Source organism: Calypte anna, chromosome 10 (assembly GCF_003957555.1).
Source record: "Calypte anna isolate BGI_N300 chromosome 10, bCalAnn1_v1.p, whole genome shotgun sequence".
Taxonomy (NCBI): Eukaryota; Metazoa; Chordata; class Aves; order Apodiformes; family Trochilidae; genus Calypte; species Calypte anna.
In genome coordinates, this window is record NC_044256.1 from 20,274,931 (window position 1) to 20,301,362 (window position 26,432).

The window sequence follows — 26,432 nt, forward strand, 5'->3', positions numbered from 1 at the left end:
CAGGTGAGTTCCATAGGGTTTTTATGTCTGCTAAATTAGGATAAATATTCAGCTTATTGAAATGTAATGCAAATACATGGGAGTTTTTTCTGTAGAAATGTTAGGATTCAAGTAGTTGAGAAACTTCATCAGAAAACAACTGAAAAATTGAATTTGCTTTTGTGTAGTTTTAAGAATACTTTTAAGTTTAAACAATGAAAACATCAAGTCTGTACACTCAAAACCTTTTAAATGTAAGAATGGGGGTAATTTAAAATCTTTTATTATTCTACTCCTACACATTTGACATTTTAAAAACCACTGGCAAAATTTGGGGCCCATTACTGGAACACAACCAGTTTGTACCACTGTGTATTTTTATTTCTTAGGTGTTTTACAATTCTGCTTTTTGATCTGCCAGTCTTGCAGTCTTTGTTTTGAAAAAGAACATCTAAATACTCTGAAATATTTTGTCTTGTTTAGCATTATGAGCTGTTACATTAAGAACTCTGTTTTAGGAGACTTTTGGGAAGCTAGAGAGTTTAAACAGTATTTGTTTGACTCTCAGAGAAGTAAATATGCCAAATGACAGCTGATTTCAGAAAGATTTTTTTTTTCCTAAGGCCTGAGGCTGTGTAATTATAATTATGTGTATAAATAACAAGAATTGGGACAGGGCAGGTAAACACCAAGGGACAGAAGTCTTCAGTTTTCTAAATCAAAAATACAGATGAAATTTCCTCCTCATATTCCTTGACTTCAGCATTCAGGGCAAGTCAGAGTCTGATTTTTATTCCCATGCAAGTGGAATTCCAATAACTGGAGATAAAGTCCTAACTGTGAATTACTCAGCAGTCTTCATTTTCACAACAGTTTGAGACTGGTGTCAAGTTTCTGGAAATTATCCAGGAAAGGGAATAGTGGAGGGCTTAAATTATACTGCTGTGAAGAACAAATGTTTCCATTTATTTCACCAAAACTAAAACTTTGAAGTTCTTATATAGCTAAAAAAAAAAAAAAAGTAGATAATAATGTTTGAAGGTGATTTAGCATTTTTTTTTCAGCTTTAGTGTAAGGAAAAATTATGTTGAACTTTTTAATTAGATATATTCCCACAATGTAATGGATGAATACACTTCTGCAGTATTTGGGATTGAAATGCTGTTTCTCTTTACATTCAGCTATTTTTAAATGGTTGATCAGTCTTTCTACCCAAATAGTTACATTGACAATGAATAAAATCAGTCATTTATCATGTATATTTATCAAAGCTTCCTCTTGTGTGAGACATGAATCCTTTCTAAGAGCAGTTTCAGCTGAACAGTTGGTGTGCCAAGCAAGGTAAGAAAAGTTAGAGATTATTTGTTAACCTGTGCCAAGCACTGGGAAGCACAAGGTGGCTGAAACTTAGAAAAGTGTTGTGGGTTCCTTGTTGAGAGAAAACACTTGGAGAAAAGATATATTTATTAAGAAAATGGCAGATAAAGGGCATTAGGTCATGGTTGAAAAGGGAGGTAGAAGCAGGCCCTTTGCCTTCATGCACCCCTTATTTTCATGCTTCTGTAATCCTCACCAGTTGGTACCTTTTCCAGTAACTACAATACATAATTTTGACAAGAAATTACTAAAAATAAACCTGGTGATTTCCATTTCTCTGCTTTTTATGCTCTGCTCTCCACTGTGCCAAGTGTCATTGCCACAGCACCTAAAAATACTGCTTATTTATAAAAACTGTCCTGGTAATTTGCCTAGTAGATCCACTACTACTATCTTACAAACTATAAACATGGAAATATTGAGCAGTTTTTAGTCAAACCAATTATTTTATAAGTTTCAGGTGATTGGCCCTGTAGGGAAATGTAAGGATTCTGTTAGTGGGTCAGCCAGATTTGATGCCAACCACAGAATGTGAGGCTTAACTCCTTTTATTGATTCAGCCCCAGCTACTGCAACTAACACCTCCCATCCTCTGGCTCTGTGTGATGGTATTTACACCCTGATTCATTTAGAATCAGCTGAATTTTAAAATTATAGGATTAGAGGCTGGAGTTGCAGTGGTCATGTCATTTACTGCAATTTTTTTTTGAATGCAAGTGTGCAGTCAGTGGGAAGTCTGACCTCCAAATAGATGATCTGAGCTCAGACAGGCTGCCACTCATTCATCCTCTGCAACAAAGAGATCAGGTACCACTGAGACATCTCCTTAAGGAAGAGTTTTTGTTGCCTTTTATCTCTCTGAAGGACAGAATGTACCAGGATTCTTGCTCTAAGACAGGCATCATTTTTTTTTCAGTGTTTAAAAAAAAAAAAAAAAGAAAAATCCAACAGCACAGAAGACTCAAAATACTCAGTCTCCATGTTGAAATTCTAAAGCTGTAACATTTAGGTCTGTATTTTAAATCTCATTACACAAAAACATGATGCTACATCAGTCCACTAGTAAAAGTAAATTCAGAATGATGATGCAAGTAGTTCCACACCATGTTTGGGATTTGTAATGCTTATATTGCAGCTTTTTTTTAAATTATATTTCTGGCAAATTTCTTTTAAACCCTGGGGTTTTCTGAGTACAATTTGTGGGGGGCTTTACTTGTTTTCCAGGATATTCCCAATGCACCCGTGAGCATATTCCTGATCTTGCTCTCCAACAGAATATGCAGATGGGAAGGCTGTGTGACATACGGGGTATGTTCTGAGCTGCTGGCTGCCCATTTTTTGATCATTATTTGCCCATAGTTATGAGTAATAGAGAATAACCAATGAGTACTTTCTTTTTATTTTAAGTATAGAAAATCTGTAAGCACGGAAGGGATTTTATCTGCTCCAGCATTTGCTCCTCCCCCCTGTTCTGCCTCAGAAAAACATGCTGATTCTTTCTGACTCCAGGATAAGGTAAAGCAGCCTCATCCTGTGACATGCTGAGCACTACAAACAGTCAGAAGTGTTTAGTATTCTGCAAAATGAGGTAGCTAATCCTGCTAGTGTTCATTCAGGCTCACACAGAGACAAAGATGTGCTAGGGAAGAGCCAGCCCTTATTTAAAGCATTGTTTAAAAAAATTATCAAATCAGGCAAAACACACATTGAAAAGCTTTTCCTTGAATGACCACCCTCTTCTAAGCAAAGCAGTGAAGAAAATTATTTGTCAGTGACCAACTGGCTCCCTGGAATGACATAGTTTACATGATTCATATATATTTCAGTATCATGATTATATTATAAATGCCATTTAGGAAGTTTGTAACAAAAAATAGAGTAGAACCAGAAATCTACAGTTGCCTAAAATAATCATGTAATTGTCTTTATATATTACCTAAGCACTAATATTGTTTTTCCAGAGTGCAGTTGTATTTTTTCCAATTTTTAACTTTTTTTTTTTTTTGGTCTCTAAAATGATAGTTGGGAACTTAAAGGGGCAAAGTCAACACATGAAGTGGACATTATTATTACTTCAAATATTAGAACAGGAAAACTGGTTCTACTGTGAAATGTAAAACAGACTAAGAGTAAGATGCAAACAAGTTAAATACTAACTAAATTATTAACCAGATCAGCTGCTTTACCTGTGCCTGGCAGAAAAGCTTTGATATTTATGGTATTGGTTTTCTTTTTCTTTAGAATACCAGAGAATTTCCTTGCTTGCTGTGACCTCCTCTGAGTTAATTTGTCTCTGGAGCCCCACTGAGTCCAGAGGAGACTTGTGTATCTCTTTATAGCTCAGTGCTAGGAGTAGTAAAATGTGTTGCAGCATTTTATTCAACAAATTCACTTGAGCTTGTCCATTTTGGACAGTGCAGTCCCTTCAGCACTGCAGCCAGCACTGGCACCCACTCTTTTTCTACCCTAATAGGTGAATTTTCAGGCTCGTTTTGGAAGTCTGAGTAAATGCCCGAAAGCAATTGGTGTTCTACTGAACTGTTCTTTGAATTATTTTCAAATATGGTAATAAATTGTATAATATAAAGGTGTTGTTGAGGCTTGGCTGTACTACTTGACTGTTTCAGCTGAGATCCTGGCCTTGTGATTTTAGCATGGGCTGTTTACCTGCAGCAGAACAACACAACTGACTGAAGGGGATATTTTATTCCCTGATAACACTAAGCTCAGGCTTTCCTTAGTCCCATCCTGGCTTTGCTTCTGATTCATTCACATGTAATAACAGTTGTACTTCCCAGGCTCTTGTTGCTGTGCCCAGTGAAGACAATGAAAGCCTTCCTACTGATTTCAGCAGGAGTTGGATCAAAACCTGGGAGTGCTTTTTGCCAGTGTTTTACTGGTATTGCGAGCCCCGTTAATTCATTAGCTCAGCTATTAATATTTTAGAAGAGCAGAGTAGTTAAAATTTTCCAAAATGGCACGTTAAGAGACTTTGATATCCTGACTGCTGAGTGTCTGCTTGTGCAGTGTCTTTCAGCCCAAGTTGTTTTCCATGCAGAAAAGGAATTTTTCTGCACATACAGCACAACCGAGTGACTGAACGGGACATTTTATTCCCTGATAACACTAAGCTCAGGCTTTCCTTAGTCCCACCCTGGCTTTGCTTCTGATTCATTCACATGTAATAACAGTTGTACTTCCCAGGCTCTTGTTGCTGTGCCCAGTGAAGACAATGAAAGCCTTCCTACTGATTTCAGCAGGAGTTGGATCAAAACCTAGCAGTGCTTTTTGCCAGGGTATTCTACAGATATTGCGAGCCCCGTTAATTCATTAGCTCAGCTAGTAATATTTTAGAAGAACAGAGTAGTTAAAATTTTTCAACATGGCACGTTAAGAGACTTTGATATCCTGACTGCTGAGTGTCTGCTTGTGCAGTGTCTCTCAGCCCAAGTTGTTTTCCATGCAGAAAAGGAAATTTTCAGACACTTAGGGAGCTCATCTGCACCCACACGCTCAGCAAGAGTTAGCAATGCTAGCCTACTGCCAGCTTTTCTGTGGACAGGACAAGAATAGGAACAGACCATGCAAAATCCAGGCAGCCTGTGAAAATTGCAACTTCATCAGCTTTCTAAATGTAATAGCTGAGTTTTATAATTTCCTGGAGCTAATGGGCTCCATTTTTAAAGCTCTGTGCAATTCCCACTGATGTTAATGCGGGTGGCACGGATAAATCCCCCTGCAACACTCTCAAAATTCTGCCCCCAATATGTTCTGCAGATTGAATTCTGAAAACTAGCTATTTCTTCGGGTTGCTGACCTGTCTGCAGAGAAATGCTGAAGCACAGAGAAAAAAAAAAACAACAAAAACCCAGCATTTAAACCACTAAGATTTGGGAATTACAGACCTCGTTTTTATTTTCAGTGCTCTTTTCAGGAAGCTATTAGTAAATGATGAAGAATTATCAGCTTGCTGTTCTGAATGGACCTTACCTTTCTTCCAGTAATGAACATTGTGCCCCTTTGTTTTAGATGCCAACGTGGACGTCATCTACATCTGCCCCCTTCATCTGAGTGAGGAGTTACTGCAGTATTACAATAAACTCCTGGGTCTGCAGGCAGCTGTTAGATCTGGGAACCCTGAGGACATGGGTGACCTGCAGGACAGGTTCAAAATTCTCACCCCTGAAGCTATAAACAGCTTCCCTGTGAGTTTGTCTTCTAATTACTACAGCTTGAGGGATGCAGTAAAATTAAATTGGAAATTTTATAACTTGCAACGCTCTGGTACACACCAGTGAAATATTATTGCAAGTTTAAGGGCTTTACTGATTAGGCTACTAGTTAGAGCATTGAAAATAAATATCCTGGTTTAGCTTCATAGACTTGGTTGAGATAGTCCTGTAGTGGCTGTTTGCAGGCCACTGTCTCTTACTGTATGCTTGGGACTGGGAACTTGATAGATTTATATCTGGAAGCAAATGGTAGCAATAAACCATCCTTACTACTCCCACTTTATCTCTGGGTAACCCAGCATTCAATCATTCCTGTGTTTCTTGCAATTAAATGGAATGCAGGACATCTTAAAAAACAAAACTTAAAACTACTCAGGAGAGGTAACAGAGAAATATTGGTTTAGAAACCCCTTCTTTTGGGATAGTGTGGGAGAAAAGTGCTGCACAGGGAGGGACCTTGGAGTCAGAGGTGTCTGGCAGTTTTGCTGGAGTTAAAATGAATTCTGTAGCTCTCTGGATGTGTTCTGTGTTTTCTGGAGCTGGAGAAAAGCATCGAGATGATATTTGTGGTTTTAGGAACTGGCTTTTCTTTAGTATTGACCTTGTGTGTGAATACTTGTAACATCTAAGAACTGCAGCTGCCTGTGCTGGGCCTTCCCCTTGTAAATTGAAATTAATGAAAATTGAAATTAAATCCTTGATAAATACCAGGGATACATCTTTATTTTTAAATGGAGCTTTGACAATTGTAGCTGGCTTTTTTTCTGGATATTGGGTTATTTTGCCAGTACTCACCACTAAGTATTGGAAGCTCTAAGAAGCCTTCTATGACAAACATGCTAAAAATATAATGTAAACTACATCACATGGATGTGGACATTGTGGTCATGGTGATTTGGCTGAAGCAGCTGTAATGTAAAAGCAAGTCCTTCACTCTGAAGTTTTACTTCATTCCCAAGTTTCTCTTCTGGGTGAAGATCCTTGTGAAAATGAGATGCTGGGATGTAGGAAGCTCCCCTTAGTGAGAAGGGCTTTGTGGTTCCTTCATGGTGGAGCAGGTTGCTCACCCAGCTGGGGAATGGACAGTCACAGGTTTGTACACTACCCTGACTCTCTGCTAGCAGCAGATTTGCTCAGCATGGTGAGGCTGATGCCAAGGCCAACTTTTTTCTGCTCTTTAGACTTTTAAAACAAAATAACAACAATCAACAGGCTTGAAAACCAAGTCTCAGCCCTTTGGTTGGCTTCCTAACCACCACAGTGGTGCTGGAATTCTGAGGATTTGTTTAGCTCTCCTGCTTTCACTCCTCTGTATCATGGCAGCTATACCACTCTGCAAGCAGGAATGAACTAGATTTTATAGCCTGTTTCCTGCACTCCTTAATTAACTGTAAAACCCATTATTGAGAGACACAAAGCAAATCTCATCCCTACATCACCACTCGTGGCCCCAGGGAGCAAGTGACCAGGGCTGGAAATTGATCCTGTTCTCTCCATGGCAGAATTGCCATGAGCCCAACCTCACTGCCTGCCTTCTTGTGTTCATACCAGTGCTCAAGAGAGGGAAACAAATGAATCAGAACATTAAGAGTCTGTTTTAAAACTGACAGAAGGAAAAAGGCTCCAGGAGACTTGTTTGGTGGTGGTTTTGTCCTCATACTTCTGTGACTCCTTTTTGCCTACTAGAACGTTGAAGAGTAACTCATTTCTTTGCCTTACATCCTCACTGTCCTTGCAGGACATCTGGCTTGTTACAGAAAAACCTGGGTACTTTCTGGAGCTGTGTGTTTGGGTTGAGAAAGCACTGAGGAACTCAGAGCAGGGGATTCTTCTTGTCCACTTCCAGAGGCTTCCTCATCTCCTTTTTCCATCATCGTGTCCCCATCCTAATATTGGAATAAGGACATAAATCCCTGTGAAGGAGGCATTTTGAAGGAGAATATTCTGGCTCTCCAGTCTGGGAAATCAAAAGTTGTTTATTTCCAAATCCCAAACAGAATACTCTGAAAAGACTGGGACCTAAATAAGATGAAATCTTGATGTGAAGATGATTTTCTTCTTGATAAAATTATTATTTGTTTAGGAGTCTGTTGCACTGGATGTCTCTTGTACTATTTCTGCATGATGTTCATCCCTCTCTGTCTCAGCCTCAGTGCAGCTTTTCAAAATAATGGGTTATTTGCAAAATAATTGGTTATTTTCAAAATAATGGGGTTATTCTGCAGGCCATGCATAGGAAATACTGTAGAAAATATTTTTGAGGTTTCACCTGCCATGGCTAATGTTTTTAGTTGAAATTTAAACTGTCATCAACAGCTTGTTCAGCTTGATTATTTTTTTTTTTAATTTTTTAGGAGAAATTTAAAAATCCTTCCAAAAAGCTGAACTTTAAAGCTCAACAAAACCAACACTGTCTCCTTGACAGTATATACAGCTCTCAGAACTACTGAGTAGTGGAAACCTATACTCCAGTACCCCCAGTAATTTAATGTGATCAGTGAAAGCATTTGTAAATCAAACTGGTTTATTCTCAGGGAATCACTTAAAATACTGGGGAACTGTATGGTGAAATACATCCCCTGCTATAGGGTTTTTTCTTCATTTTTGTATTGATTTTTAGGAGCTGGAGAGTTAAACCATGCCAGAAGTGTTGCTGAGATGAATCACTATTATCCAAAGGCCACCATCCTCTCTGCCGACTGACAGAAGGATAATTCCACATGGATCAAATAAATACAGATGTGTAGTAATTAGTTCTATTCCCAGAGAGCCCATTTCCAACACACTAAAGATGTGCACGATTATGGAGCCTCACCCCAACAGCTTTTATCAATTTAAACTGCTAAGCTACAGGATAGGTCATAACCCAGCCTGCTATTAATAATGTATTTATTGTCTGCAACATTATAAATTAGGTTCATGGAATAGAAAAGAACACCTTTTAACAAGAATAATGTTATCTTCATACAGAAGCATCACATGTGCCTGGCCACTCAGCTCAAGTACAGTCCCAAGACAATCAAAAGAATAAAAATTCTTACCCAGAGCAGAGCTGCCTACATTATAGGAGGGGTTCCCCACAAAGATGATTTAGCAGTGGCAGACATGCTGAATGTGCCTGTGTTGGGCTCAGAGCCAGAAGTTGCTCATCTCTACAGTACCAAGTCTGGAAGTAAACACATTTTTGCCAGTGCTCATGTGCCAACCCCTCCTGGAGAATCTGACATCTACAGCCACGAGCAGGTAAGGAGGAGGTGGCCTGGGATGTGTCAATATGGAGCTGCCTGTTTTCACTTGATGATTCGAATCCATCATGTATAAGGTTGTGTCTTTTTGGGTTCTCTCTGACCAGTTAAATGCAATTTGTATCCTGGTCAGGGAGTAATAAATTGTTCTGCTGTTCTTCCTTCTTGAGGATACAGGAGAGTGTTTGGTGCTGTCATTTCAAACAGTTTGTGGTGTTGCTCCATGGATGGAGTCATGGCCCCAGTGAGGTTAACAGGAGTTTGACCAGTGACTGAAAACTCTACAGGGATTTCTAGGAAATGAAGTGTTTGATGAAGGAAAAAATGTCTTCCACGTAGGAAGTCACCATATTCAGATCACTAAATAGATCTGCAACTAGAGTTTTACTGGCTTATCATTGCTAAATTCACCTATCTTTGCACAACCAGTAAGAAAAGAAGAAAATATCATGAAATTGGAATTACAAGGCACAAGAGTTTTCTCTGCATTGTCCAGTTTGCAATTGTTTCTTCTGCATTCTGTGCCTCACTCCACAAGCTGATTTTATAATTTGCAGTGATATGTCCAGATATCATCTGTACTAATTTATTTGTTTTATGATGGTGCTGTCTTTCCTGCAGGAAAATAATCAGTGCCATGGTTTGAAGGTATTGCTACTTCTTAGGCTTTTCACATTGCTTTTTTATTCATCACTTTTTAACACTGCAAACAACTTAAGCTGCACAAATACATTGCAACTTCTATAGCAGATGAAACAAGTGCATGATCAATGACCTGAAAAACAACTGTTTGATTTACTGTTAAATAATTTATGTGAACATAATATTTTTGATTCATACTCCAGTGTCATGGAAGTTCTACTTCTGTTGTTTGCTAGTATGAAGTATTGACATTTTAGGTTAAATAATCAAAGCAAGGTGACACTATGTTAAAGCACAATTCAATTCTCACTTAAAAATAGCACATAATTCTTTATGATTGGTACAGTCCTTACAATAATATTGATCCTTTTCATTACTGTAGGGGAGTCATCAAGAAAAACACATTAATGTGAGCCTCAGAAGCCACAAATAGTAGCATCTGGAACACATGTAATTGTATTTTAGGTCAATGTAAAAAAAAATACTAAAAGTCCCCAAATTATTATGGAAAAATGTAGAAGGCTGTAGGCAGAGCAACAAGATTTGGTACCACTTTTACCAGGTTCAAAGGCATTTGCAGTTTTGCAGAAGCTAATTGCATGCATCCTACACCAGCTGGATACAAAGCATTTTAAAGCCATTTAAGTCTGTGTACATACACAAATAAATAATTAGCATTTTTCTAAAGCCTGCCTGGTAACTCCTTCCTACATTTATAACCTCATAATGTACTCTCCAGCAGGAGAATTTCACAGATGTTTTGGCTGATGTTGGAATCCAGCACCATTATTTCTCAGATTTTGCAGTGTAGTCCAGCCCATCTTTTTCCCTGTCAGAAATATTTATTGAGCTTTACTGATGATCCAAATTCCTAACTGGTCAAAAGGATTTGGACAGGGAAATTCCTCTGCCCACCAGAAGTCACTGCTTGGTAGTCTAGAGAGGATGAAGGCCATAGATTGATCCTCAAAAATCAGTCGATTTTGCTAAGTTTGATAAGAAGCAAAATCCATAGTTAGAAAATTAAATTTAAGCCCAAATATTTGAGGACTGGGAGTCTAAAGCCAAGGGACAGTATTGTCATAGTGCAAGATCTCTTTTTGCTCCCCAGATGATCAAGGTTCTCAGCCAGCTCATCATCGACCACATGGAAGTGAAGCGTTGGGTGTTCAAGGTGAACGAGGACTCTGGAGGAAATGGCACTGCCTACTGTGACATTCTGGCACATCTGAAGTGCTACCAGTGGGTTCAAAAGGAACATCAGAGATACAGCCCTGAGATCTGGAGCCAGAAGTGGGCCCATGTAAGTAAGGAAGGAGTTGGGGATCTTATGTGTTGTTGTTGGCTTCTTAGTACTCCACTGGACTTCTTCCTCACTGTGTTTTCTCTGAGCTTTCACTTGCAGACATTGGTAAAAGTTGATAGTGCAGACTCTGTGGTTTGTGTACAGTAACACTCATTCACATAAAAATATTCCAAAATACGTGGCATCCAACTGTGGAGTAAGTTGGGTGCTTTACCACTTCATTTATATGCAAAAATGTGCTAATTTTACATAGTCCTTTTTATCCTGTGTGAGCACGTGGGAATGAAAGTCCAGAGGCAGCAGAGACACTGGAAATATTGGCATCAAAGTTTTGGACTAACACAGTAGAACAATACTTATCAATCTGAAACAACACACAAACTGATTAGTTTTTAATCTGGCTTTCTAAGGATTGCTTTTTCTCTATATTTTCCCTCACTAATAACATTTAAACCTATTGGCTATTTTCACCTGTCAAGACAGAACACTTGAGGTCTCAGAGATCATTAATTAGACTCCTGCATGTTTCATTACAGGAGATTTTTAGGTGAGGAGTGAGATCCTATGAATACTTAGGGAAACAGTATAGCAAGGACTCGTGCACTAATAAATTCCTAAGAATCCACATGATGGAGAGAGGCTGTGGGATGATACATTTCAGCTGCAGAAAAATCCATATGAAGTTAGATTTCACTCCTTCTGGCACTTGGAGAACTATTTGTAGTTTAAATATTCATTGTATTTAAATGTGTTAATTTCAATAAGCATTTGATATTTCTGAATATTGTGCCAAATTCATTCCTAATGTAATGGTTTTAAAGCCAGAAGGAATGTATCCAGAAAGGATTGTTTAATTTACATAAACTACTCATTACAGCTCTTTCACTTTTTTTTTTTTTTTTAATTCAATCAAAACTGTTTTGAAATTTTTGTTTGATTGAATTATATTGTAGATTAAAATTTCAAATGGTGCTGATTACAGTTCTGTTGCCTTTGACAACGATACAATCATTCCACATTATAAAAGAGAGCTTCTCACATGAAGCTGAAGGGATAATTTCTCTGATCTGCTCAAGGTCCTTCACTCTGCACCAGTCGAGCAGCCTGGAGCAGAGGGCTGGAGAACCACTGAGCCTGCTGGGGTGGGAAGCAAACAAGAAATCCAGATCTTGCTCCCACCTTCTGAGGCCATGGGGCAGAAGACAAGCTCCACTAAGACCAGTTCTTTACTGGTATAAATTCCTTTATTCATATAAATTTATAAGGGGCAGTACCTAGTGCTAGTGTTCTGCTTATGTGCTTTTTTAGTTCTTTTGTGACTCTGCCTCAAGGACCTGGTGATATCTGTGACTGCCTTTTCATGTTGCATTTACACTGAGCTTCAGTGCAGCCAGGAATCCACCCTGCAGAAATCCTGAAACCTCAACATTGGTTGGAAGTTGGAGAATTTATACAGAATACTCACAAATGGGACTGAATTTCCTAGAGTGGGCAGGAGAAGTTTCATAAAACCAGAGCAGTGTTAGAGGGGGCTGTGGCAAAGCATGAAACCTGGTGCTATTTTTTAGTGTCTTGGTTGGGTATTTGTGTTCACATATTTCTTAGTTTTGCCCTTGAGCTTCAGTGCAGCCAGGAATCCACTCTGCAGAAGCCTTCAAACCTCAACATTGGTTGGAAGTTGGAGAATTTATACAGAATACTCACAAATGGGACTGAATTTCTTAGAGTGAGCAGGAGAGCTTTCATAAAACCAGAGCAGTGTTAAAGGGGGCTGTGGCAACGCATGAAACTTGGTGCTATTTAGTTCTTGGTTGGGTATTTGTGTTCATATATTTCTGAGTTTTGCCCTTGAGCTTCAGTGCAGCCAGGAATCCACCCTGCAGAAACCCTGAAACCTCAATGTTGGTTGGAAGTTGGAGAATTTATACAGAATACTCACAAATGGGACTGAATTTCCTAGAGTGAGCAGGAGAGCTTTCATTTATCCAGAGCAGTGTTAGAGGGGGCTGTGGCAAAGCATGAAACCTGGTGCTATTTTTTAGTGTCTTGGTTGGGTATTTGTGTTCACATATTTCTTAGTTTTGCCCTTGAGCTTCAGTGCAGCCAGGAATCCACCCTGCAGAAGCCTTCAAACATCAACGTTGGTTGGAAGTTGGAGAATTTATACAGAATACTCACAAATGGGACTGAATTTCTTAGAGTGGGCAGGAGAGCTTTCATAAAACCAGAGCAGTGTTAGAGGGGGCTGTGGCAACGCATGAAACCTGGTGCTATTTTTTAGTGTCTTGGCTGGTTATTTGTGTTCACATATTTCTGAGTTTTGCCCTGGAGCTTCAGTGCAGCCAGGAATCCACCCTGCAGAAACCCTGAAACCTCAATGTTGGTTGGAAGTTGGAGAATTTATACAGAATACTCACAAATGGGACTGAATTTCCTAGAGTGAGCAGGAGAGGTTTCATTTATCCAGAGCAGTGTTAGAGGGGGCTGTGGCAAAGCATGAAACCTGGTGCTATTTTTTAGTGTCTTGGTTGGGTATTTGTGTTCACATATTTCTTAGTTTTGCCCTGGAGCTGCAGTGCAGCCAGGAATCCACCCTGCAGAAGCCTTCAAACCTCAACGTTGGTTGGAAGTTGGAGAATTTATACAGAATACTCACAAATGGGACTGAATTTCCTAGAGTGAGCAGGAGAGGTTTCATTTATCCAGAGCACTGTTAAAGGAGGCTGTGGCAAAGCATAAACTTAGTGCTATTTTTTAGTGTCTTGGCTGGGTATTTGTGTTCACATATTTCTGAGTTTTGCCCTTTTTTGTAGAAGGGGAGACCTTTTTTTTTAATATATAATGAATTGCAGGCTCCACTGAGTATTACCATTGAGAGCAGAGGATTAAAACCATCCTTTGTTAAGGAATAGCATTGTAATAGCACACATTTGAACATCAGAGCAGTAGTTTATGAGCACAGACATGCTTTAATGTCCTCTTCCAGTTTGTAAACCTGTTTCTTTTGATAATGAAGACATTGTGTCATTGGCATAGGCTGCCACATACAAAACCTATGCTGGCAAGTTATTAAAAAAATTCAGCTTCTTGATGAAAGACTATCCTGCAGGCTAGGAGTACACTGAAAAGCCTCTCCATTCTGCTAGAATTATTAGAAATGAGAATATGACTGTAAGCACTAAATTATGTTAATACTTCCAAATAGCATCATTTGCATAGCATTTTAAGACACGATACCCAGATTTTCCTCATTGGTATGTAGTAGGCAAGAGATTAAAAATAATGGAGTTTGTGAGTTTGAACTGTGGAAAAATCCATTCCATCTAAAAATTGGACTGATTTTAAGAGTCCTCATTTCAAACAGAACACTGGGCAAAGGGAAATGCAGGACAGGATTATGGATGTATATTACCTTCTTAACTTAATGCAGCATCTGAGTTACCTGAACAATTATTTTGCATCTCCATAAGGGACAGAAGTCACAAAATATCCTGAATTTCTCTCTAAGGTCTTCATCCTACTACTCATGGCTGAAACCTGTTGGCAAATAAAAAAAAATGATCCTGAGGCCCAGATTCTAATGATATTCAATATCAAGGTGAATGTTGCTAATTATTTTGGTAATGTTCTCCAGTGTGAAAAAAGAGTTATCAGGACCTGGCCCCAGCTTGCTGCAAAAAGACCAGAAAATCCTGAGACACTTTAGCTGTATCCTGCAATGTGAATTCCTTTTGGAGGGAGCAGCTAAATTCAGATTTGTAACTTCCCAACCAATGCACAGAAGGGAAATGTGCTCTGTGAAATGTTCATATCCTAAAGCAGGATTTTTCCAACCTCTTTTCTTTACCAATTCCAGCTCCAGTTTGTCTGTATGTAGCAAAAAATGGGGTTCAGCTGCTACTAGAATTAGTAAAATAACACTGGGGAAATTCCACCAGGGAATAGCTGGAGATCTCCACACCAGTTAGTGATGGATGGTATGGCAAAGAATGCTGAGAAACTGGGTCTCTCATTCCAGTTGAAACCCAGCAGTTCAGTTTTGGGGCAATCTTGTTTGTGTGGAGCCTTTCTGGGAGAATGTAGAATGTAAATATAAATGCAAGGAACTGAACTGCTCAGGGTATAAGACCTGAAGTCTACTGAAGGGGTAATTAAACGAGGAGTGTTTGCTGCTGAATGTTACTGTACACACAGAGTTGCAGACGTGGTGATTTTTTTCAGCCTGAAGAGGGCCAGGAACTGACAGGCACACAGCAAATGCATTTATGGCATTTTGAGAGGCTTTACAATTCCTTCTAAGTGATATTGTTGGCCTGACAATATGATGTTTAATAGGAAAAACAACCAAACACCAACCCAAGGGCTTAAAAAGAAATAGATTATAAAGCAATACAGCTGCAGGTTGGTTCCTTACTCTTGGGCAGTGGCTGTCAGCAATATATCCTAAATAATTTCAATAAATAACCAGTCCCTAGTGCTGCTCTTTGGTTTATTAAAACCTCTGATGTTTCAGGTGATTCTCAGATCTTAAGTTAAAAAAAAAAACCCAAACATGCTAATTGTATCCCTGGGTATTATTAGAGCGCTGATCCCCATTCCAAAGGCTGGCAATAATCAGATATGCAAGCTGTTGGTTTGTATGTCCTATTGATTTAATATGCTTCTAATCAGTACATAAAGCTATAGGCCTGCAGTGTTAATTTTTCATATGCTTACAAAGTACCCTTTGATTTTCTGTCACGCGTTAATTACAGCGTTTTGCCATTAAATAGGAAGCTTTGTGTAAACTAATTACTAGGTAATCATTGTCTACTGCAAGCGTGCTGTTTGTACCTTTTATTTTATTCTAAAAATGCAGAGATCTCGCAGTCTGGAACCACTATACCTTCCAGCCATTAGCTCTCACTAATTCATAGCATTATTGTGTTAAGATTGTAGGAGTTGTAATTGTTGTGGTATCAGTGCTGTTAATTACCGGAGTAAACAGTTGAAATGGTGCCAAGGTCTATTGTACAAGGCAGAGGAAAGGAGGTTTAAATGTTACTTCCACCATCTGGGGACTGGAGTAGAGGCAAATGCTAGAAAACAGCAGTGAGGCAATATCAGAACTTCAAGCTCCAGGGTTTTAGGGCCATATGGATCCAGAATATTTTGAATCAATTGAATTTAAGTGCCAGTTTGCAGCAATAACAGTGTGGAAGGAGAGGAGGAAGCAAGAGCACTAAAGAAATCTGAAATCCTTTAATGTGAGCACAGCCAATAAAACGCCTGCTTGGATTATTTCAAAAAATGTTGGTTTTGCTAAAATCTGAAAAGTAACACCCAGGCAGCTCCAGGAATAAAAGAAGTTTAGGTGGGGGGTGGGTGCTGAAGCGCAATGCAGGTTTTTGTCTGACGATTCCTTTCCCTTGGCAGCTCAGCAGTTGAGGTAAAATTCCTGGGAAGTGGCTGTGGATTATCTGGCTGACATCTTTATTCTCTTTGAAGCCTTTCTTTGGAAATTCTGTAGATTTCTTTCTTTGGAGAGACAAGGGAAGGAGGGGAAGTGGGATTGAAACGGAGAAAAATCAGTTAAAATATTATTGATCCGTGGGCATCCAAATCTGTGCATGTGCAGAGCTCTGATTAACATCCAGAAAAGATGCATTCAACTGTTACTCCTATTATTTAACATCCTAGTGTCCCAAATTTACAGATGCTACTTGAAATAAACACATGGGTTTGTTTGGGGGAGAGCTTTTTGGAGACTACTACAATTTTATTACATTTTCTTTCCTCTAAGGTAGACGAGTGGAATCCAAACCCATGGGCATCCACATTTTTGGATGTGCAGACCTCTAATTAACATCCAGAAAAGATTCATTTGACTATTACTCCTTTTATTTAACATCCCAGTGCCCTAAATTTACAGATGCTACTTGAAATAACCACATGGGTTTGGTTGGGGGAGAGCTTTTTGAAGACTGCTACAATTTTATAACATTTTCTTTCCTCCCAAGGTAGACGAGTGGAATCCAAATCCGTGGGCATCCACATTTGTGCATGTGCAGAGCTCTAATTAACATCCAGAAAAGATGCATTTGACTATTACTCTTATCATTTAACATCCCAGTGCCCTAAATTTACAGATGCTATTTGAAATAAACACATAGGTTTGTTTGGGGGAGAGCTTTTTGAGGACTGCTATGATTGTATTACATTTTCTTTCCTCCCAAGGTAGATGTGGGGAATCCAGATCCCTGGGCATCCAAATTTGTGCATGTGCAGAGCTCTGATTAACATCCAGAAAAGATGCATTTAGAATTTCTCCTATCATTTTATAAGGAGGATTAATATCCCAGTGCCCTAAATTTACAGATGCTACTTGAAATAGACACATAGGTTTGTTTGGGGGAGAGCTTTTTGAGGACTGCTATGATTGTATTACATTTTCTTTCCTCTAAGGTAGATGTGGGGAATCCAAACCCACGGGCATCCACATTTTTGCATGTACAGAACTCTAATTAACATCCAGAAAAGATGCATTCAACTATTACTCCTATTATTTAACATCCCAGTGCCCTAAATTTACAGATCCTACTTGAAATAACCACATAGGTTTGTTTGGGGGAGAGCTTTTTGAGGACTGCTATGATTGTATTACATTTTCTTTCCTCTCAAGGTAGATGTGGGGAATCCAAACCCATGGGCATCCACATGCAGAGCTCTGATTAACATCCAGAAAAGATGCATTCAACTATTACTCCTATTATTTAACATCCCAGTGCCCTAAATTTACAGATCCTACTTGAAATAACCACATAGGTTTGTTTGGGGGAGAGCTTTTTGAGGACTTCTATTACATTTAACATAATATTACATGTAATATTACTGTATTACATTTCCTTTCAAGGTAGATGTGGGGAACCTTGGAAAAACGAAGGCTGCAGCCTGACAAAAGCTTTTATGCATCAAACAGCCATGCACATGGAGGGTTTTGGGGCTTTTTTGGAGTAAGAAAGCAAACTATTTAATGAAATAGTTCTAACCTCGAGTGAGCACGCTGTGCATAAACATCCAGAATTACTTGACAGCCTCACAGAGCTTTCAAGCTCGTTGCTCTGCCTGATTTTTGGGAGCAGTGATTTTCTGTCTGGTTTCCCTGCAGATATTCTGCTTTTCCGAGATGACAAACAAGGATCCAGCAGCAGATTGCTGCTGCCAGCTCAGGAGTGTTGAGAGGGAACAGAAAGGATCTCTCTTGCTAAACAATCCTGGTTTATTTATTTTTTATTGGGCTGTTAGCAGATGTTGAAGTAGTTCAGGGCACAATGTGAACGGGGTAAGTAGCAAAGCAGACAATGAAGCAAGCAATCGGGAGGGGATTTTTGGGGGGGGGGGTTTTGTTTGGGTTTGGGGTGGGTTTTTTTGTTTTGGTTTTTTTCCCTTTGTGTGTACGTATGTAGTCGAATTAAAGGAAGTGCTTGATCTTTATATATTGAAATCCTCAGCGCCAGAAGAGAAACCCGTGGCCCCATGTGGTGTGAAAAAAAGGAACAGCAGTTGAAGTGCTGGGAAGTTGAAAGAGAAGTAACCTTCGTGTTCTTGTCGTCAAGGAAAGTGGCTGCTTTGTGCTTTTTGTATTGAAGCCTAACATATGTGCCTGGCTTTGACAAAAAAGCCTCTTGAGTCAGAGCATCCCTGGTCCTGTGTGCTGATCCAAAGCGGAGGCCGTGCTGCTAATGAGAGCCGGGCTCTCAGGAAGCAGGCAGCAGATAATACCCCAGAAGTGGAGAGAATTCTCTATACTCTTTTTTTTTTTTTTTTACCATTCAACTTAATGCAAGTCGCAGCCCCGGTGACTCGCCTGCCATCCAGCTGAAATGGGCCATTAGCCATCAGGGAAAATTGTCTTTGCTACTTTCAGCAGATGGAGCAAATATTTTACAAAGCAATTTTACATAGGAAAAACATTTGTGTTACTTGGTAATGATGGCTCCTTTAGATGATGCTCCCTTCCTGCTTTTCCAGCTCGTGGAGGGCAAAATTGGCACGTTTTAAAAAATTCAGATTTTGCAGCTCCCAATTAAACGCCTGGGTTTTTGTTTTGGTTTTTTCTTAAAGCAGGTTGCAAACTTTTAAGTAGGTGAGGGCATTCGGTGTGGTATTTGCAAAAGCGTTGATGTGTTTATGAATCCTCTCGAATTGTTCTGGCCAGCAGGGACCTGCCTGAATTCATAGAATCACAGAATGGGCTGGGTTGGAAGGGACCTCAGAGATCACCAAGTCCAACCCTTGATCCACTCCCCCCGTGGTTCCCAGCCCATGGCACTCAGTGCCACATCCAGGCTCTTTGGAAAGATCTCCAGACACAGAGAATCCACCCCCTCCCTGGGCATTCCAGTGTCTGATCACCCTCTCTGCAAAGAATCCTTTCCTAATATCCAACCTAAACCTCCCCTGGCAGAGCTTCAGCTCTGCCAGGGGAGGTTTAGGTTGGATATTAGGAAAAAATTCTTTAGTCCGTGCCCTCTTATCCCACTGATACCTCCCCGACCCCCCCTTGCTCCAACCTCCTTTCAGGGAGTTGCAGAGAGTGATGAGGTCTCCCCTGAGCCTCCTCTTCTCCAGCCTCAACACCCCCATCTCCCTCAGCCTCTCCTCATAGGATCTGTGCTCGAGTCCCTTCACCAGCTTAGTTGCCCTCCTTTGGACCTGCTCCAGGACCTCAATATCCTTCCTGAACTGAGGAGCCCAGTTTATTTAGAAAAAAAAAACAAACCAACCAAAAAAACCCCTAACACATCAAATCACTGTAATTTGAAAAAATAGGAAATAATGTAAGTTATTTGGACAGTCAAGGAGCAGTCACTGAGCTCTTCCAGTTCTGCTGTATTTGCTGCTGGTTCTGAGAGCATCAGCTGGACCAGTTGGTGAGTGCCACTGCTGGCAGAGTGAAGGATGTGAAGGATGCACTCACTCTTTAAGCCCTAGGAATTGTCCTGGTGGCAGCGAAATGGCAGAAATTCCCACAGCTTCACTGACTCCAGCAGAGCTGTGGCAGTTTCCATTGCTGAGGATCTTTGGGGTGATTTTATTCCTCTCTGGCCCACTCAGCTTTACTTAGGGGAAGTTGCTTTCTTCACTCTGTTTCCTTGCAAGGCTAAATAATTTAAATAATTTGCTTTCCATGTGATTTTTAACCAAAAAAAAAAAAGCTCTAAGTCTTTTCTCATGCATTCTGCTCTGCAGCCTCTTTCTGTCCTGGGGTCTTTCTTCCTATTTCTAAGCCTATTTCTTCTTTCTGTTTATTTCCTTATCTTCTCAACAGGCTTTTCTTTGCAGATTGATCTATTTGGGGTAGATTTCCTACCAGTGCCTTCAACAAATGCTGCATTTGGTGCCAATTCTTTGTTGCAACTGCAAGAAAGCTTTTTGAGATTCAGCTTGCAGGAGGGTAAGAGACTATTTTGCATTTACAGTGGAAAAAGTGGATTTTTTTTTTTTTTATGATTATTCCTTGTTATAAAAAGGTGGAAAAGTGCTATGGATGGATACAGAGATTTCTATATGCTGTAAAGTGTTTGGGCTGCTCCTTTTTTACTGGTACTAAGAAAAAACAGGTGAAACATTTGAACCAGTGCTTCCTCTTTCCATTGAGTCCATGGTTCTGAATGGGTTTGGGCCACATCAAGAGCTAAACATTGGTAAGCTCTGCTGGAGCTATCTTCCAATTTAAATTAAATTACCCTCCCCAGCACTGAGCCTTTTAAAAGTTTTGACTTCTTGAGTGAATGCTGGATCCAGGCTTGGATTTGCCCACTAAAACTCCCTGTAGTCAGGATTATTGCCTTATTTTGAGCTTACAGTTGCAGAACATCTTCCAAGTAGAATTCCAGGTGCTGATCCCTAAAAAGCAGTTGCCTGACTCCCTTCTGTGAGCACCTTGCTTGAGCACTACTCGTTAAAAGCACTGGTAGGTTGGGTTGGATCTCAAGGTTGTGCTTTCAGATTATCTTGAATTAATTATTTCTTCACAAGCCCTACAAGCACTGAGCCTTTTAAAAGCTTTGACTTCCTGAATGAATGCTGGATCCAGGCTTGAATTTGCCTTCTAAAACTCCCTGTAATCAGGATTATTGCCTTATTTTGAGCTTACAGTTGCAGAACACCTTCCAGCTAGAATTCCAGGTGCTGATCCCTAAAAAGCAGTTGCCTGACTCCCTTCTGTGAGCACCTTGCTTGAGCATTACTTGTTAAAAGCACTGGTAGGTTGGGTTGGATCTCAAGGTTGTGCTTTCAGATTATCTTGAATTAATTATTTCTTCACAAGCCCTACAAGCACTGAGCCTTTTAAAAGCTTTGACTTCCTGAATGAATGCTGGATCCAGGCTTGGATTTGCCCACTAAAACTCCCTGTAGTCAGGATTATTGCCTTATTTTGAGCTTACAGTTGCAGAACACCTTCCAGCTAGAATTCCAGGTGCTGATCCCTAAAAAGCAGTTGCCTGACTCCCTTCTGTGAGCACCTTGCTTGAGCATTACTTGTTAAAAGCACTGGTAGGTTGGGTTGGATCTCAAGGTTGTGCTTTCAGATTATCTTGAATTAATTATTTCTTCACAAGCCCTCCAGTCACCTTTCTGTCACCAAACCTTCTGCTGGGTTTGATGCACACACCCTTAACCACCAGCCAGTCCTGAGGATGCTTTGAGCTTCAAGATGCTCCTGAGCTGGGCCCTGGGCACCCACATTCCCCTGACAGATGCTTTGTGTCCATCCTGTGCTTGTGTCCTCTCCAAATGTGTTTTGACCTCATTTCAGCACATTTCAGTACCACAACAGCTTTTCTTCTCTGATGCAGAGAGTAGTTACTACCATGTGTAGATGGGGTGGATGGTGGAGGTTCTGTCTTACCAGCAGCCTCCACTTGTGAGCCAGGTAAGAGTGTCTGGCAAGACACCTCAGAGTTTGGGATTTCTCTTTAATTTTGCACCAGCTTTATGGACCTTTCTTCACAGCCATGGGTGAGCCTCAAAAAAAAAGTCCATCTGAAAGGAGATGCTCAGAATGTTTGTGATGGAAAATTGTGTCCCAGTTGAGAAGAAGTTTAATTTTTACTTAAGGTTGGCCACAGCACTCTCAAATGCTTCTTCCCTCCATGTGAGGTGGGGACAGCAACTGTCTCCCTTTCATGCATCAACAGCTGAAGCCCAGACAAAAAGTTCCTTTCCTGAAGTCCCAGGCAGACTGTTTTTAGGAACAGCATCTCTCTAGGTCTCCTATATGCAAAATTAACACCCAAATCCATCCTCCTTCCCCTCATCCTGCTAGATAAATGACAGCTGAGTTAGAATGTGTATTTTTGGTTACATCCCATCCTGCACTTTGTGGCAAAGCCCATTTCTTCAAACTCACTGGTCTGGAAAAACAGCTTCTATATAAGGTTTTATCATGTACCTCCAGAGCTTGAGATAATATGATTGGGGCTCAGGCCACTGCCAAGATCAAAGGAAGGTTGGTCATCATCTTCTGGAGCATGGGATGCTGAAGAAAGGATGTAAAACTGAAGGAAAGAGACCCAGGGGAAGCAGGCAAATGCTTCTGAAGCAGCAAGCAAAGCAGCCTGAAGCAATAGAGTCAGGGTCCTTGCATTTTATATGCTTGTGTACTTCTGGGACATTTTTGCACAGTAAAAGTAACACAGTTGGTTTCTGTATTTAATGGGGTTGTTTTGTGGGTGTGATAATACAGGAAAGAATTTGAAACCAGGAAAAAACTGGTTTATCTCCTATGAGTCATCCAGTTCTGCCCAAGATAGAGGCACAAATACTCTTGTGAATTTACACGAGAGACTGGAGTGTGGAAAAAAATACCTCCTGTTCTAGAAATGCTTTTGCTTCATTATTCCTCTCTCTTTTTTTTTAATAACTAAAGGGTGTTTGTTTTGATGGAACAGCTTAAACATAGAATCAGTCAAACTATTCCTGGCATATGTGACTATTTCAATATGCTCAGTTTCCAAACACAAACAATGTAGAAGTAATCGACTGCTGGTATTGATCCCTGAGCAGTTACCAAGTGCTTAGCATTTTCAGTTGCCAGATCAAATTATTGATATCTATTACAATGAAATAGATGCTGTACTGAAGGGGGAGGCTTTGTCTTGCAGAGAGGAACAGTTTTCAATGGGAGTGAAGAGTAGTAAGGAGAAAAATTAAAAAAGGCTTCCTGACTGTGGGTAAACAGTAACCACATTTTTTTTTTTCTTTCTTTTCTTTCTTTTTTTTTTTTTTTTTGCCTGTTGGAGGCCTGGTTTTTAATCACCCCACAAGCAGTTTTCATTTCTGTAGTAAAATTGCTTGTGGTTCTATTTAATTTGTTTCTGCAGGAGCCAGCTTTGGTGAAGATCTCCCAGGAGCTGCCAGGCCTTTTAGCACAGCACGTACAGCCAGTCAATGAGAAACGATTCCCTACATGGGAAAAATTCCTCCAAACATTTCTCAGTCAAGGTAAATAAGACTGCAAAGTCGCTGTTAAATGTTATAAGGAGTAATTATACCATATTGTATGCCATATTCTTGTTAATTTTGGGCCCATTTAAATATTTCTCTCCTTTTATTTCTCCATTGCGCTTCAAATGTTCGTTTACCAATGAATTATGGGCAGCTATTCTGTCATTCATATGTCCTACCCAAGAATTTAAACTATATTCATCCTAGATTAGTTTTTTTTATATGATTTTGAATCAATAAGCAGCAACTCCTTCATCCTGGGCCACTGTACTACTGGGGGTTGTCACTTTTTCCAAAGGCCTTTAGGGAACGTCAGCATCTGAGAGTTTGCATGAAGGCAAAACTGAGAATATTTCATCTTTGTTGGCTTTTGGTGAGCAGACATCATCTATGAGACTCCCTTTTCCCTCCCAAAAGGCCATGAAGGGAGCTGTGTGCAACCTCTGGATGCTCCATCCATTGTTTTAAAGCCAAATGGGTTCATAACATTTAGCTGACTTAGAGGAAAGCTGAGCTTTTCTCCCCAGTTTTTGCCCTCCAGGCAGCTGGTGACACCACAGAGGATCAGGAAGGTGGTGCCACCTTGTCCCTTGCAGTGCATTGGCACAGACTCTTTGTTAGCTCATTGCTGGGCTCTTTGCTGCCCTCCAACCAAAGGATGATGAACAAATTCCAATCCAAGAGCTGGACAGTTTCGTTTGCCTGGTACCAAGTCCTCAGTGGGGCTTCTTGCATTAAACCCTCTCCTGGCATCTTTGGATCCAGATTGTTCAGAACCCTGCTGGCCAGGAGCTCAGAGGTGAGCCCAGGTTTGGCTGGGAGAGGCTGTGCAGATAAAACCTTTGTCTGACCACTGCACATCAGTGGATTTGTCCAAAGGAGGGCAACCAGGCTTCATATGCTATGAAGAGAGGCTGAGGGAGCTGGGGGTGTTGAGGCTGGAGAAGAGGAGGCTCAGGGGAGACCTCATCACTCTCTGCAACTCCCTGAAAGGAGGTTGGAGCCAGGGGGGGTCGGGGAGGTATCAGTGGGATAAGAGGGCACGGACTAAAGAATTTTTTCCTAATATCCAACCTAAACCTCCCCTGGCAGAGCTGAAGCTCTGCCAGGGGAGGTTTAGGTTGGATATTAGGAAAGGATTCTTTGCAGAGAGGGTGATCAGACACTGGAATGCCCAGGGAAGTAGTGGATTCTCCGTGTCTGGAGATCTTTCCAAAGAGCCTGGATGTGGCACTGAGTGCCATGGGCTGGGAACCACGGGGGGAGTGGATCAAGGGTTGGACTTGGTGATCTCTGAGGTCCCTTCCAACCCAGCCCATTCTGTGATTCTGTGATTTCTGAATGGACTTTGCACAAACGTGTTAAAATCCTGTGGTTTTATGCTGAATTTTGGACAGAAACAATGCAGCCTGTGTGGTTGGGTAGTGAATTTCTGTGATGATTCTGCTCTGCTGAAGTTATTTTTATTATATTTTATTTATTATTTAAAATAAATGCAGGTTTCATACATTTCCTTTATCTGTGGAGGAGGCAAGGGGGATTCAAGGCTTTGCAAGGGTATTTTTGCAAACTAATGCCAGCTAACATATATAAAACCAACTTTTATGACATATTAGTTTATCCCAAATGAACTATGGTGTTAAGTAAAGAGGCAACTCCAGCATGCCAAGCAGCTTTCTTTGGGATTTTCCTATGGAAAACCAAGCTGTCATCTCCAAGCCTTCCCATCTGCACACCAGGTTCCTCACATGAGTACCAAAAGGCAGAGAGCTCATCTCAGGCCATGCCATGGATGGGAATCCCCAAGGTTCAGTTCACAGTAGGAAATTCCACTTTTCTGAGGTCCCAACCCTGCCTTTCCACCACTCCTCTGCAGCAGGCATTTAGCTGGGCTGTAGGACAAGGGGGTTGGACTTGGTGACTTTCTGAGGTCCCTTCCAACCCCGGTTATTCTGTGATTTGCTCAGAGTTCCCAAGAGCACATTCCTCCTGTCAGATAGGTGCTATATGCAGTTTGGAGCTGCATCTGCAGCTGAAAAAGCCACTGGCTGAACTTGATGGTGCTCTGGGAGGTGAGAGCTTCTTTCTCTTCTAAGAGATTGATGGTTTTTAGCTATGCTGCTCAGGTTACATTGATTGTTTTATCTCCACAGTTATCCTCCCTGCAGTGGCTGAACCACAACAGGAGCTGGAAGGTTTCATTTGGTGCCCTCAGAAGAGACCCCAGTGGGAATTTGCTTAACAGCTGATTCATTTCTTCCCAGGTGGTGTGATAGAAGCCTTCCCACCCTCAGACACTGTCACCAACCTTACAGTGGATTTGCTGATAGAGCCAACAGGAGAGATCAAAATCCTGTCCTCAGGAGACCAGCTCCATGCTGATGGGCCTTTGAGATCCTCTGGCACTACCATCCCACAACGTTCTGTGGAGCCAGCACTTCTCACCTCACTCTGCTTCAGAATTGGGGAAAGCTGTCAATCTAAAGGGGTGCTTGGATTCTTCTCAGTGGATTTTGTGACTTTCATCCATCCCCAGACTCTGGAGCAGCAGGTGAGTGAGGCAGAGGTCCCTGAGACCAAGAAATGTCTGCTGTCCTACTTGATTGCAACAAATAGCAGAAGAAAGCTTTGTCCTTTGGAACAAACTTCATTTCTGAGCCCTGAGGCATCTAGAGGGAAGTGAAGCCCATGGTTGTTCTAAGAGTAGCATCAAATTTAGACCTGCTCTGCCAGGTGGACCCAAGGAACCTTTTTTTCATTGGCCTGTAGGGCTGAGAGATAAGAAAATAATGTTTTCATTTTTAAATAAGTGCATTCTACATTATGCTGGTAATTACAGACCTTGGTCTTGCAGCCATATGATTATTGGATGATTTCAGTTTCAGAATGCTCTGAATATCTTCTCTTATGCTCTGCAAAAATAACTCCAGGGATTATTGTACTTTTTTTGGCGTAAATCGGTGTCTGCCAGAATGCAGATGGGAGATTTGAGGATGGATCCAAGGAAGAGGGGATATTGACAGTTTCTTATAGCAGACAGAATGGGAGTGATAAACAATTTGGATTCCATCCCAAACGTGTAGTGCCTGAGAGCAGAGCAGTGCAAGGCACCGTTCAGCTCCCATCCTGCAGCCCGAGGCCCCGCGCTGCTTCCCGCTG

General features: G+C 40.7%; 1 protein-coding gene across 1 annotated transcript in view; it reads left to right on the top strand.

Moving 5' to 3' along the window:
- Nucleotides 1-26,432, top strand: part of LOC103536034 (IQ domain-containing protein H) — a 45,024-nt gene that overhangs the window by 2,886 nt on the left and 15,706 nt on the right. Inside the window, exons 3-7 of the mRNA XM_030457157.1 lie at nucleotides 2,581-2,664; nucleotides 5,386-5,561; nucleotides 10,587-10,778; nucleotides 23,150-23,270; nucleotides 25,538-25,824. Of these exons, the coding sequence (XP_030313017.1) occupies nucleotides 2,581-2,664; nucleotides 5,386-5,561; nucleotides 10,587-10,778; nucleotides 23,150-23,270; nucleotides 25,538-25,824 (860 nt within the window). The remainder of the gene's footprint in view (nucleotides 1-2,580; nucleotides 2,665-5,385; nucleotides 5,562-10,586; nucleotides 10,779-23,149; nucleotides 23,271-25,537; nucleotides 25,825-26,432) is intronic.